Source organism: Balaenoptera acutorostrata, chromosome 1 (genome assembly GCF_949987535.1).
Source record: "Balaenoptera acutorostrata chromosome 1, mBalAcu1.1, whole genome shotgun sequence".
Taxonomy (NCBI): Eukaryota; Metazoa; Chordata; class Mammalia; order Artiodactyla; family Balaenopteridae; genus Balaenoptera; species Balaenoptera acutorostrata.
Genome location: NC_080064.1, coordinates 25,752,499 through 25,765,472, shown reverse-complemented (window position 1 = coordinate 25,765,472; position 12,974 = coordinate 25,752,499). Strand labels below are relative to the sequence as shown.

The 12,974-nt window shown below is 44.6% G+C and overlaps 1 protein-coding gene across 2 annotated transcripts in view; it reads right to left on the bottom strand.

Annotated features, from left to right (window-relative positions):
* Window positions 1–1,018: 1,018 nt before the first annotated feature.
* Window positions 1,019–12,974, bottom strand: part of KPNA6 (karyopherin subunit alpha 6) — a 53,942-nt gene continuing 41,986 nt past the window's right edge. For both annotated transcript variants that reach the window (XM_007170596.2, XM_007170597.3), the window contains 7 exons: window positions 12,464–12,563; window positions 11,789–11,952; window positions 11,530–11,608; window positions 9,831–9,956; window positions 9,386–9,513; window positions 8,175–8,353; window positions 1,019–6,242 (listed from right to left, as the gene is read on the bottom strand). In XM_007170596.2, coding sequence (XP_007170658.1) covers window positions 6,055–6,242; window positions 8,175–8,353; window positions 9,386–9,513; window positions 9,831–9,956; window positions 11,530–11,608; window positions 11,789–11,952; window positions 12,464–12,563 — 964 coding nt within the window. In that variant the 3' untranslated portion in view covers window positions 1,019–6,054. The remainder of the gene's footprint in view (window positions 6,243–8,174; window positions 8,354–9,385; window positions 9,514–9,830; window positions 9,957–11,529; window positions 11,609–11,788; window positions 11,953–12,463; window positions 12,564–12,974) is intronic.

Sequence of the window (12,974 nt, the reverse complement as noted above, 5' to 3'; positions counted from 1 at the left end):
CTCATTATTTCCAGAAAAGCATGTGGGAAATCTCTTGAGGAGGTAACATATGAATCAGGCCTTGATGGATTTCCATAGGAAGAGGGTGTTCTAGGCAGAGATAAAGAACATAATATAACAAGGTACCCATGGGGTGAGAGGTGGAGTGGTGCACCAGGAAGGGTCAACAGTGGTCTCCAGGGGCCAGCTGGGTAATGAGAAGAACAGACAGGCAAGGAATAAGAAAATTTGATAGAAACATGGGTTAAAAAAGTTACTTTCTTCTTTGCTGTAAGAGAAAATGGCAACAATATTAGCGCCTGCCAGAGTCAGTTAGGGAGCCCTCTGGGAGTGGTGGTTGGGAGTGGTGGTGATGGTGACCGATAATAGAGCTCTTGCAGATTGTTTTCATGCGGAAACTCAGGCCCAGGAGTGCCAGATATTTTTAAAATATAGACACATCTTTTAATGTTGGCAACGAATTAAAACTTAAAACGTACTCTATCAGCCAACCAAAACTCTCCTTTTGGGTTGTATCAACTTTTTGGCTGCTAGTCTGTAATCGCCGCTTTAGGAATTGATCTAAACCAAAGTGAGGAGTTTGTGAACTACTTTGGGCTCAAAGGGCTGTGGAGTGGTGATGAAATGTGAAAATCTTACAGAAACTCTAGAAAATGCAAATTAAACCATAGTGAGAGACAGAGCTTCCATCAGTGGTTGCTGGGGGTTAGGCAGAAAGGAGGGATTCCCAAGGGGCATGTGGAAACTTCTAGAGGTGATGGACATGTTCATTTTCTTGACTGTGGTAATGGTTTCATGGATGCAAATATGTCAACACTTAACAAGTTGTTCATTTTAAATATGTGCCATTTACTGTACGTCAATTATATTTCAATAAAGCTGATTTTAAAAATTCTTCATAGCAGAAGCAGGCTGTAACAATTCTTAATTCCACTGTTAGGTCAAAAGTTTAAACACCCTCACTTCATTGACTTCCAAAAAATCCAGTCTAGGATCACTCCAAAGAACACGATTTAGAACTTTGCAACAGGTTTTTATTTTTGCTTTATATCTATTACAGTGTTTGAAACCTAAAGAAATACATTTTCTCTTCAAATTTGGATGTGTATATAAATATCATTTGTCTGGACTCAGCACACTCAATGCCATGGTTTCTTGGCCTGTATCTGCTCTGAAATCATCAAGCTTTGTCTGTCTACCCAGGGGCCCTGAGAACATGGAAAACAATAGCCAGAGTTTATAGTTCTTAAAAGCAAATAAATTTGGAAAGAAAAACTAGTGAGGGAAAAGGTTTGATTCACCTTCCTAAGGTCTATAGCTGGGAACCCAAGCTGTTTTTGAGGGACATCTGGTCTGTCTTGGGTAACTGGGACCTCATACCCCTTTGCTTCTTTAGTGGTTCAATCAAAGGCAATTCCCACAAATCTGGCTAAAAGAGCCAATACCCAACTCCAGGGCCTGAGGATTGTCGCCATGGCAGAGTTTTCTCTTCCCAAACCCAGAGGCTGAACATCTGACCTACATAGGGGAGCAGGGCTAGAGTTTAGCGGAGGGGTTCAGGTATGTGCTAATGTGGACATCAGCAGTCAGGCTGGCCCAGAAGTAGTGAGGTGCGCCCAAATGCACTGCAGACCTTTATGACACACTACACAAACCTTTCTCCTGGGGTGTTCTGGGCCCCAAATTTAATGGTGCCTCTTCTAACTCACAGCCAGGTTTGATTCTGCATGTAGCCCAGGCCTGATGCAAAATGCCCTCTCAGAGGAAAACTAACAGCTTTAATTAACAGACTTACTTGGTTTGTACTGACCTCAAAATTCTTCCCTTACCATGGTCTTCATCAGGGGGTGGGGCTAGGGAACAGCCAATGGGATGACTGAATCCTTTATGAAGGCCTTGGCCAAAGAGCAGCTATTGCCTACCACATGGATCCCCGCAGGGCCAAATTCTCAGCTTGTTGGCTTAACAAAAAATACAAAAGTTAAGACAGAAAAAACACTGGACAAGATTGGTCTAAAATGTGCAATCCTAAAACGGCTATGGAAAAAACCTACTCTGAGCAATTTCTCAAGTCTCACATGCACTTATTTCTAGGATAGTCCTACCTGGAAGATGTTGCTACTGGTTGTGAGGCTTTCCTATGGTTCAGTGCACCGAGCCTTGCACCCTTCCTCAGCCTGCCAGGGAGGCAGACAGGCACACACAATCCTGAGGTCCCCAGCCAGCCTCTTCTCCCTATGGGTCCCTGTAGTGCCTGCAAGGACCTGGAGAATCTGGCTCCTTGCCTTCAACTGAGAATCCAGAAGCCAAGCCCACAAGATGCATCTACTGAGGAATATTCAAGATGATGGCTATCAAGCTGAGTGAGTCTTGGAGAGAAGAGACATGGCCTGAACAAATAAGCTGAGGCCTTCAAAGAAGGGCATGTGGGAGAAGGAGGGAAGTATTGCTAGGCGTTCATCTCCTTCCCTTCTATTTTGCTGGAAACAGGTAATTGTACAGTGTAGGGGGAGGGTAGGCAGACATGAGAAAATGGAAATCTAGTTCATTCTCCAAGAGTTTTCATATTAAACTGGTTTGGCTTAAGAGAAAATGAAGGTCAGTGCCTGAAAGCCTTCTTTCGCTCTTCCTTAAATGTGGTAGCAGCTATAATCTGTGCAGTTCAGCTCTAAATAGGGCTCTTGGAAAGAGGCTTCCCGGGAAAAGAAAACAGGAGTAGATCTAAAGGTTCTAGGTAAGGAGGAACACAAAGGGTCCCTGAAAGCTGAAGTCATCAACACCTGTTACTTGGAAGGGTCTTTTGTACCCACTGCCTCAAGTAACTAGGCTAGCCAGGTAAGGGTGGAACCTATGTGGTTCTAACAAGGTTGCAGCCAATACCATGGCCAGTCAGTCACTGGGGATAGCTCAGAACTGAAGGCAGGCTTCTAAGACCACAGAGCCTGTTAATACTAGAGAAGAAGACATGGGTGTGGGATGCCCAGAAGGGCTGGCAATAAAGAATAGCTGACACGGTTCAAAACAGTATTTGAACACTTTAGCTAAGAAAAAGGCTCCTTGTCCCCTTAATCCACACCTAAGTATCTCCAACCCACCAGAGATCTTAAAATGGACATAGCTATGTGCCAAAGTATTAAGATTGCAAACACAAGTCTTCTCAGGCTACTCCCTACAGCAGGTTGGGGAGCCCCTCCATCCCTGTAACATCCATTCAGAAATCTGTCAGAAAGCTCTGACTTCACCTAGGCCAGGGTCTGGAGTCCAGATAGGGACTGCCCACGAAGAGTGGCTGTCAAGCCTGGGCTAAAAAGAAATAATATTTTGCTTCCCAAGATGGCCAGAGGAGAGAAGGAGACACAAAAGATGATGTTACTGCCTCTGTGGGCTGGAAGAACTTCACCTGTTGACTGAAGAGGGGGTCAGAGGAATACAATGGGAAAGCACGGTCTGAGGAAGACACTAACAAAGGAAAGCTCCTAGAGGCCATGTTTATCTGAAATTTGTCCTCATGTGCCCTGGGAGACTTCAGCCTTTGGAGTCCTTGTAGAAAACAGGCTTCAAGCAGTAGCCGATGATCAATAGAGTCTTCTCTTTGGTGCATGGCCCAGGATCTGAAGCAAAAGTAGATTTGGGAGGAACAGTTGGGGAAGGCAGGATGTGTATGTCTCACAATAAGAATTTGGCCCCAATGTCAGGGACTTAATTATTGCTAGAGATGTACAAAGTAGATCTTACTAAAATAAAATGCTCTGCCCTTTGGACAAGGACAAGGGGTGGGGGGTGGCTTTCTTTTGATCTGTAGGAAAATGGTTTTGTAATGGAGTCGGCAGGCCAAGTGAAGAGGGTCCTGCGCCTTGCCTACCTGGGGGAGTGGGGTTGGTAGTTACCATGCCCAACCTGCAGAGCAGCATCTGACTCACTTAGGCAGTACAGCACTAGTGTCACTTTTCAGTGATAGCCACCAGCCCCAACCACCTTTCTCAGAAAATGTCTCTGGAGTTGGATCTCAACACTGGAAACAGAGGGCAAATTCAAGACCAGTGGCCAAAAACAACTGAACGTTTTATCTGTAAGCAGAGTGGCATGGATTTCACCTGAGCCAGAGGGGGATGTGTAGGAATGGGAGCAAGAATGGCATTGTTTCTGGGGAAGGGAAAATACAGTTTGGAGTAGGGCAGCTCTGCCCAACCTCTGTGAGGAAGCAGGGACAGGGCAGATTGTGCCTTCAGCTCCACCACTGGCCTACACTTAGCCAACAACTTCCTCCACCCCACCCCCAACACCTGGGCTTTACTACCACATGTAATCCATTGAAGCACACAGGCAAGCCATTGAGGCACTGCAGTAGCTCTACTCAAAGGGGAAAGAAAAGCCATTAGGATTATATTTGTCACAGGAAGGGTAAAATCCAAACCATGTACAAGGATCCCAATCAGGGAAGACATCAATCACTCAAAAAAAGTCCTGAGGCTGCTAAATTTCTCGGATAGGAGACATGGCAGCCATCTGTGATAACTTATGTGGACAAGGGCGTTTGAGACTGAATCTGAGGAGGCAGACTGCTTTCTGGGTTTCCTGATGTAAGCAGGATGCTCAGTGGTAAGGACTAGAGTGGTAGACTTCACCGGGCCCTGGGGCCATCCTTGCTCCATTCAGGTACTAGGACAATCAGACCAGGCTGCCCTGCTATATAAAGGTTCCAGAGCTAAGGGGTGGCCCCTGGTGGTGGCCCGGAACCCAAGCAGAGAGGAGAAGGATCAAGGTCAGGCTTCCTGAGCAAAAGAGCTTCCACATCTCTTTTTGGTCTTCCTCACAGTATCCTACTCACAGAAATTACAGAGACAGTTCTTCCTCTTGAGACCAATTAAGGTTGACCTATGTAATATATAGAATATAAAAAAATACAGAACTTTTTGACATTCTCTCCTTTGGAAGTAAAATATACATGATCCAACTACGGAAGAGGAAGAATAAGAAGAAAGGCCAAAGGCAGGGATCCACTGGCTATCCCAATACATGACACTCTCACTCCAAGCTCCTCTGCAACTTATGGGTCACCAGAGCAAGGACTTTCTCCTCAAGAGAAAGGAAGGACCACAGCCCTCTGTCATGTGCTTAGGAGAAAATACAGCTACCCCAGAGGTTCATCTCAACTCTGAGGGGAATTTTCAAGTAAACAAATGAAGTTGGGTCGCACCATTGGAAGGTGGGTAGGAAACATGGGATCAGTAGCGACACATGGGAAGCCCCGTCTGAAGGCCTGTGTTCCTCTCCCCTCACTCCCACTGGTGTACATGCCCCCAAGAGAGTGAAGGGGATCTCCCAAACTTAAGAGGTCTGGGCAAGGGGTTAAAGGGAGGGAGGGGCCTTTGTCTCATGGTGACCTCCCCCTCAGCCTCTAGTCCCAGACAATGCTGGCAGCTGGGATTCCTAAAACCAGGAACTCATGGCTCTGGGAAAGAGCAATCGTAATACAAGAAAAATGTGCAAAAGAAAAAAAAATTAAATAACGCAATCCAAGCATACAAGATTAATATTCTGTCAGAGCAAGAACACTTTGTTTTGGATTTCTCCCCTCCCCTCCCACCCCCGACCTGTGGAATATTCCATCTGCTCAAGTACCCAAGATAAGAGTTACAGAGATCAGGGCAGAGGACTGGGAAGGATGAAGGAAGATAAAAGGGAAGGAAGTCACCACTAAAGAAAAAAAATAAAAAATAAAAAAGGTGCAAAATTGATTACCTCAGTCCTCCTTTGTCTACCCCTGGGCTCCTGGGTTAAAGACATATGTGCAGCCAAAATCTAGTGTAAGGAAGAAAAACCCAACACGTCCCCTTCTTGTCACAAAACCCAAATGTGAGCCTCAGATGGTTCTGTCTGTCCAGAGGGTGCTCCCTCCAGGGAAGGGGGCGGAGCAGGTCAAGAGCACAGTTTCCAGGGCAGCAGAGGTGTGTGGTGGCTGATGGTGGGGGGGCTGGCTTCCCGCCCACCAGAGGGCTGCTTTTCCGCTGGTTGGTGGTGCTTCCCATCCCCTCCCCTCCCCGGAGGCAGACATTATAGCTGGAAGCCCTCCATGGGGGCCTCAGGCTGCTGGAAGATAAACTGCTGTTGCGTTTCATCCACTTGGGGAGCCAGGCTGCTATCATCATCTTCTACGCCAAAGTAGTGCTCAATGAGGTCAAAGGCCTTCTGGTAGATCTCCTGGTTCTCATGGCTCTGGAGAAACTCAATTTTATCCAAGCCTATGGTGGCAAGAAGAAAGGAGGGAGAAGAGTAAACTTTGAGTGCTTTTCTATGGGTCCATGGAACAATCTATTTTTTCCTTCCCTGAGTTATGTTAGCATTTATAAACACAAGTAATATGATCAGATCTCTCTTTGATCTGAAAGAGGAGAGCCGAGATCTTTACCTAAAATGACATAACCCCAAAGGAAAAAGACCAAAATGTCAGTTATAAACCGGACAGTCTAGTCCCGATTCTGCTTTTAACCTGGGCAAACCGTTAACTGTTCCGAATCTCTTGGAGATGAGTGGTGAGTCAATCCAGCACTAACAGACCTTGCTAAGGAAACCATAAACAAAACGAAAAGACAACCTGCAAAATGGGAGAAAATGTTTGCAACCGATGAGACCGATGAGGGCTTAATTTCCAAAATATACAAACAGCTTGTATAGGTCAATAACAAAAAAACAAACAACCCAATAAAAAAATGGGCAGAAGGGACTTCTCTGGTGGTCCAGTGGGTGAGACTCCGTGCTCCCAATGCAGGGGGCCAGGGTTCGACCCCTGGTCGGGGAACTAGTTCCTGCATATATGCCACAACTAAGAGTCTGCATGCCGCAACTAAGACCTGGCGCAGCCAAAAATAAATAATAATAAATAAATAAATATTTTTAAAAAATGTGTGTGTTGTAGGTGTACAGAATCTTAAAAAAAGGGCAGAAAACTAAATAGACATTTCTCTAAAGAAGACATACAGATGGCCAATAGGCATGTGAAAAGATGCTCAACATCACTAATTATTAGAGAAATGCAAATCAAAACTACAATGAGGTATCACCTTATACCAGTCAGAATGGCCATCATCAAAAAGTCTACAAGGGAATTCCCTGGTGGTCCAGTGGTTAGGACTCAGCGTTCTCACTACCGGGGCCCTGGGTTCGATCCCTGGTCAGGGAACTAAGATCCTGCAAGCCATGCGGTGCAGCCAAAAAAATAAAAAAGTCTACAAATAATAAATGCTGGAGAGGGTGTGGAGAAAAGGGAACCCTCCTACACTGTTGGTGGGAATGTAAACTGGTGCAGCCACTATGGAGATTTCTTAAAAAACTAAAAATAGAGATACCATATGATCCAGCGAGCCTACTCCTGGGCATATATCTGGAGAAAACTGTAATTCGAAAAGATACATACACCCCAGTGTTCATAGCAGCACTATTTACAATAGCCAAGACACGGAAGCAACTGGAATATCCATCAACAGATGAATGGATAAAGATGTGGTGCATATATATAATGGAATATTACTCAGCCATAAGTAAGAATAAAATAATGCCATTTGCAGCAACATGGATGGACCTAGACATTATCATACTAAGCGAAGTAAGTCAGACAGAGAAAGACAAGTATCATATGATATCACTTACGTGGAATCTAAAAAATGATACAAATGAACTTATTTACAAAACAAAAAAAGACTCACAGACAGAAAACAAACTTATGGTTACCAAAGGCAAAAGGGTGGGGAGGGATAAATTAGGAGTTTAGGATTAGCAGATACAAACTACTATTAACAAAACAGATAAACAACAAGGACCTCCTGTATGGCACAGGGAACTATATTTAATATCTTGTAATAAACTGTAATGGAAAAACAAAACAAAAGAAAGAAAAGAACTTGCTGCTAGAAACTCAGCTGAAAACATGCCTTCCAGCTCCTGATTCTATTATCAATTCTGGAGCTTTATTTTTGCATCTGTACCATAACCTACTTACTAGGTAGAGCCTATCAGAAACAGAACTCATCTACTGCTCCTCAGAGGAAATGGAACTGGTGGGATAAAACCTTGCATTCAATGATGACCCCCTCAAAACACACACCCTCACATATGTATACTATTTCAGAGTTTCTCTCTACTTACAGCAGACATGAGGTTGGGGAGAGGGCACCTACCATAGGCTTCCTCGATGAGGCCACAGTAGGGATTGACCCCTGAGCCACTGCGCTTGCCCTCTTGCTCTCCGAGCCGAAGGATGTTCTCCAGTCCATTGAGGGCGACTTGCACAATCTTTGAATCCATCACAGTCAGCAAGTCGCACAGGGGTTTGATGCAGCCCAGGGAGACCAGGTACCTGAGGGGCAGAGACCAGGTAAGTTCTAAATTAAGACAAGGCAAGGGAGGTGCCAGGCAGGTGCTATGGGGTCTCTGGGTCTCCCTCACACACATCAATGCTCTCAGCAATTCACTCTGACTGAGCTTTCATAACCACCCATCCTTTATCTCAATCTCATCACCCTCCCAATGCTACTGGTTTAGTTCATTTCCATGTAGAAGGCTGCCATGGATTCCTCCTCTTTGTCTCTAATGTCTCCTTGCTGCAGTATTACCTACTCTGAGCACATCATTTCCCTGCCTAAAATTTCTGTAGTCCCAGCTCTACAGTCATAACAATACAATCTGGCTCCTAACCTTTTCTAGCTTCCCCTCTCATTATTCCCTTCCGAGAATATCACATTCCAGTCAAACAGTAAAGGTCTCCAGGTTTCTGATTTTTGTACCTTTACTTACTTATGCTTTTTCCTGTCCAAAATGCCATTTACAACCCTGTATCCTCAAAAGCTTCACTCAGTGGCTATCCTTTTCTCCTAAGGTTTTATTTATACTGAATATATTCCCCTTCCTAAGCTACAAGCTGAAGGCAAGGCACTTCTCCAGTTCCCACCACTCCTACTCAAGTTGATAATGGAACCCAGAATCAAAGAGCATCCTCACACAAAATAGCTTTCCTATTTGCTTCTCCCAAGTATCACTGCCAAAAATGATTTCCCAAAGAAGCTGCTCTGAAAGAGCCATAGCATGGTTCTCTTTCATTTGTATGGATAATTGAGAATTACATAGATTTAAATTCTCTTGAGGGTAGAAAGAGGCAGAGGAGAGAGATGTCTGTGTCATAAGTTTCCATTCTCCAGGAGGGAAAAGAGGTACATGGTTTATAGGAATCTACTTCAGATTCCCATGCTACACTCTAGCAGCTTACCAGTTAAACCCTACTGGACAGGGGCAGACCTATCCCAGAAAAGGCAGTTTAGAGGTCACATGTAAACTGTGAGCCAAGAGGTAGAGTACACATAGCACTCAAGACAATGGGAAAGGACTGTGATACCTGATTTGTTCAGGGGTTCCTCCTGATGTGGCATTGGTGATGGCCCAGGCTGCCTCTTTCCTTGTACGGAACTCTGCTTTCTGAAGGATTTCAATCAACACAGGGAAGATATTTGCATCTATGACAGCCTGAGAAGAATTGGGGGGTGGAGGGTGGGGTGCGGGGGAGGAAAGAAAGTCACTTCAAGAAGAATAAGCAAATCCAGACCCCAAATCAGCTAAAAGATTAAGACATCTTCCCCTTCCTGAAAGTTCTTTTCACATAGGTAAGACGCTACAGAGGAACCTGGCTTCTGTTACACAGAATCTTTGACTGATAGCATCCATTGACCCCAATTTCAAAAGGGAAATAAATTTTTTCTTCTAGAGGGCAATATCCCACAATGTCTCATGTTCCCAGGCCTTTCTACCTGCTGCCCCCCCCAACTTCCTCCTGCTTGTTCTACCTGTATCTGAGCCCTGTTGCCAGCAGTGATATTTGAAATGGTCCAACAAGCTTCCTTTCGGATTGACTCCTTGGAGCTGCTCAGCAAGTGGAGGAGGCAAGGGAGGGCTGAACAGTTAAGAATGACCTAGAACACCAAAAGCACAGGCAACAAAAGAAAAATTAGATAAACTGGACTTAATCAAAATTTAAAACTTTTGGGTACCAAAAGACACCATCAACATAGTGAATTACACAAATCACAGAATGGGAGAAAGTATATACATATCGTATATCTGATAAGGATTAATATCCAGAATATACAAAAAAAATTTTTTTAAATGCAGGTGGCCAATAGGCACATGAAAAGATGCCAAACATCACTAATCATTAGGGAAATGCAAATCAAAACCTCAGTGAGATACAACTTCACGCTTATTAGAATAGTTATCCTTAAAAAATCCAGGCAATGCAAGTGTTGGTAAAGATGCGGAGAAATGGGAACCTGGTACACTTCTGGTGGGAATGTAAAATGGCGCAGCCATTGCACTGTTTTGTGCGCAAAACAGTATGGTGGTTCCTCAAAATCTTAAACATAAAATTACCATATGATCCAATAATTCCACCTCTGGATATATACCCAGAAGAACTGAAAGCAGGGACTCAAACAGATACTTGTATGCCAATACTCAATGCAGCATTATTCATACTAGCCAAAAGGTGGAAGCAACCCAAGTGTCTACCAATAGATGAATAAATAAACCAAATGTGGCACATGCACACTTGGAATATTATCCAGCCACAGAAAGGAATGAAGGTGTGACATGCTAAAATATGGATGAACCTTGAAAACATTATGCTAAGTGAAATAAGCTGAAACAAAAGGACAAATATATATGGTTCGGCTTATACGAGGTACCTAGAGTAGTCAAACTCCTAAGAGACAGAAAATAGTATGGTGGTTACCAAAGGATGAGGGGAGGGGGAAATGGGAAGTTATTGTTTAAAGGGTACAGAGTTTCAGTTTGGAATGATGCAAAAGTGGTGGAGATGGATGGCGGTGATGGTTGAATAACAATATGAATGTACTTAATGCCAGTGAACTATACTTAAAAATTGTAAAAACAGAAAAAGTTATGAATATCTGTACACAGGCACACGCGTGCACACACACACACAAAGAATGACCTAGAAAATGAGTGTGGGCTTGAGTGAGACTGCTCACCTGTAAGAAATTTGTGAAGAATCCCACAGAATTATGCAAACTACTCAAGACGCAAAGAATACTCAGATCTCTAGCCTTTGAACAGAGAAACACTGTATACTGTGCTCTCAGTGGGAGTGTTACTAACAGGAGACTAACACGAGACATGGGATCCTAAAGGTCTAGGAAGTAGGGGTGAGGTTCCATAGCTTTTAGTATCTCAAAGGTACCGTAACTCAAAATCTGTTAACAATTACTTTACAATGTCCCAGGTAGTGAGTCAGGTTATTCCATTTAGTTTTTCTTCAATAGCACCCAATGGATGATGACTTGCTTCCAATTTATAGAAAAAAATGAAGGCAACCAAGTTGCCCCCAAATAATATAGAAAGTGGCAGAGCTGGAATTTTTCACTCAAGCCTATGCTTTCTCTCCTAGATCATGTTGCCTTCTACCAGGACCAAAGTCTGTGGCAGAGAAGGATTTTGTCCATAGACAGCCCTCCTCCTCCTCCTTACCTGGGTCTGGATGTCATCCCCGGTGACGATGTTACCCACAGCTCTCAGAGCAGGAGAAGCCACTTTGTTATCGTTGTGCCTACAGAGGAGGGCGATCTGATCAGTAGAGGGCCAGCACATGGCATTCAACTCGGCTGACCACCAAGGCCAGCAGCACTCATGGCTCCAGACCTTTGGATAGGGCAGCAGACTGCTGACTGCAGTTCTGAGCTTGGAGAAGCTTAGGGAATCTGTACCCTTTCTAACTGAGATCACTCACATTAGAAGCTCGACCAATCTCCGGCAGACTCCAGAGTCTATGACTGCCTGGATCTTCTCGTTGGGGCCATCAGACAGATAAGAAAGGGCCCAGCAAGCATCTGCCAGCAAGTCTGAGTCGCTGCTGAAGAGTAGGCGAGACAGCACAGGCAAACAGGGGGAGACCTGTTGGAAGCAGAGAGAGAGGGACTCAGGCGGACACGGTTACATCATCTCTACCACTAACCCTGACATCGCTGAGCCCTCCTCTACTAAGTAAGTCTAAAACCTGGAGATTTCTACTACATTAAACCATCAGGCCCACATTTTCACTTTACCATCCAGGCATATGAGATCACCTACTTCATTGACGACTGCCTTTTTCAGTTTCCCAAGGATGAGACTCTGAGGGTTCCCCAAAGACTTGAAAACTCCCATATCAAAATTCCTCCATATGAAGGAACCTGCTTTCACTCAGGAATTGGTAAGAAGCTCTCTTGGGACTTCCCTGGTGGCGCAGTGAATAAGACTCCATGCTCCCAATGCAGGGGGCCCAGGTTCAATCCCTGGTCAGGGCACTAGATCCCACGTGCATGCCACAACTAAGGAGCCCACCTGCCGCAACTAAGACCCAGTGCAACCAGATAAATAAATAAATAAGTATTTAAAAAAAAAAAAAAAAGAGAAGCTGTCTTACCTTTGCAAACTCTGGGGGTGGGTTCTTGCCTCGGCACAGGTTTGACAGGGCCCAGACTGCATTCCGTGTCATTGTCAGTCGTGTGGACTTGGTAAGCAGCCTGAAGGGGACAGCAAAGCCAGATCCTGAGCAATGATGCTCTCTGCATAGAGCTGTTGCCTACGACCCCCAGGAGCAAATCCAATCAGACCCCTAAGACTCTAGCAGCCTGTTTCGTCCTACCCATAGATTTAAGTTAAGTGAGCCTGTTTGGCCCAGGAGGCCGACCTACATCTTCACAGAGGATTAGGACCAGCTGTGGCTTATTAAGACCATAGCTAATAAGGACAAACAGAGGGCTGGACCGTGAGTAAGCATGCTAAACGTTTAAGATAGGACATACTGTGCCCCTAACTGTGGCCACAAGTTCTAAACAAGAGTATTGTTGTCTTTGGAAATAAAAGCTGAAGGTTTAGTGTGAGGGCTTTAGCCATGCAGTGTGGAATGATTTTCTGTGACAGGCCCAAGAAGG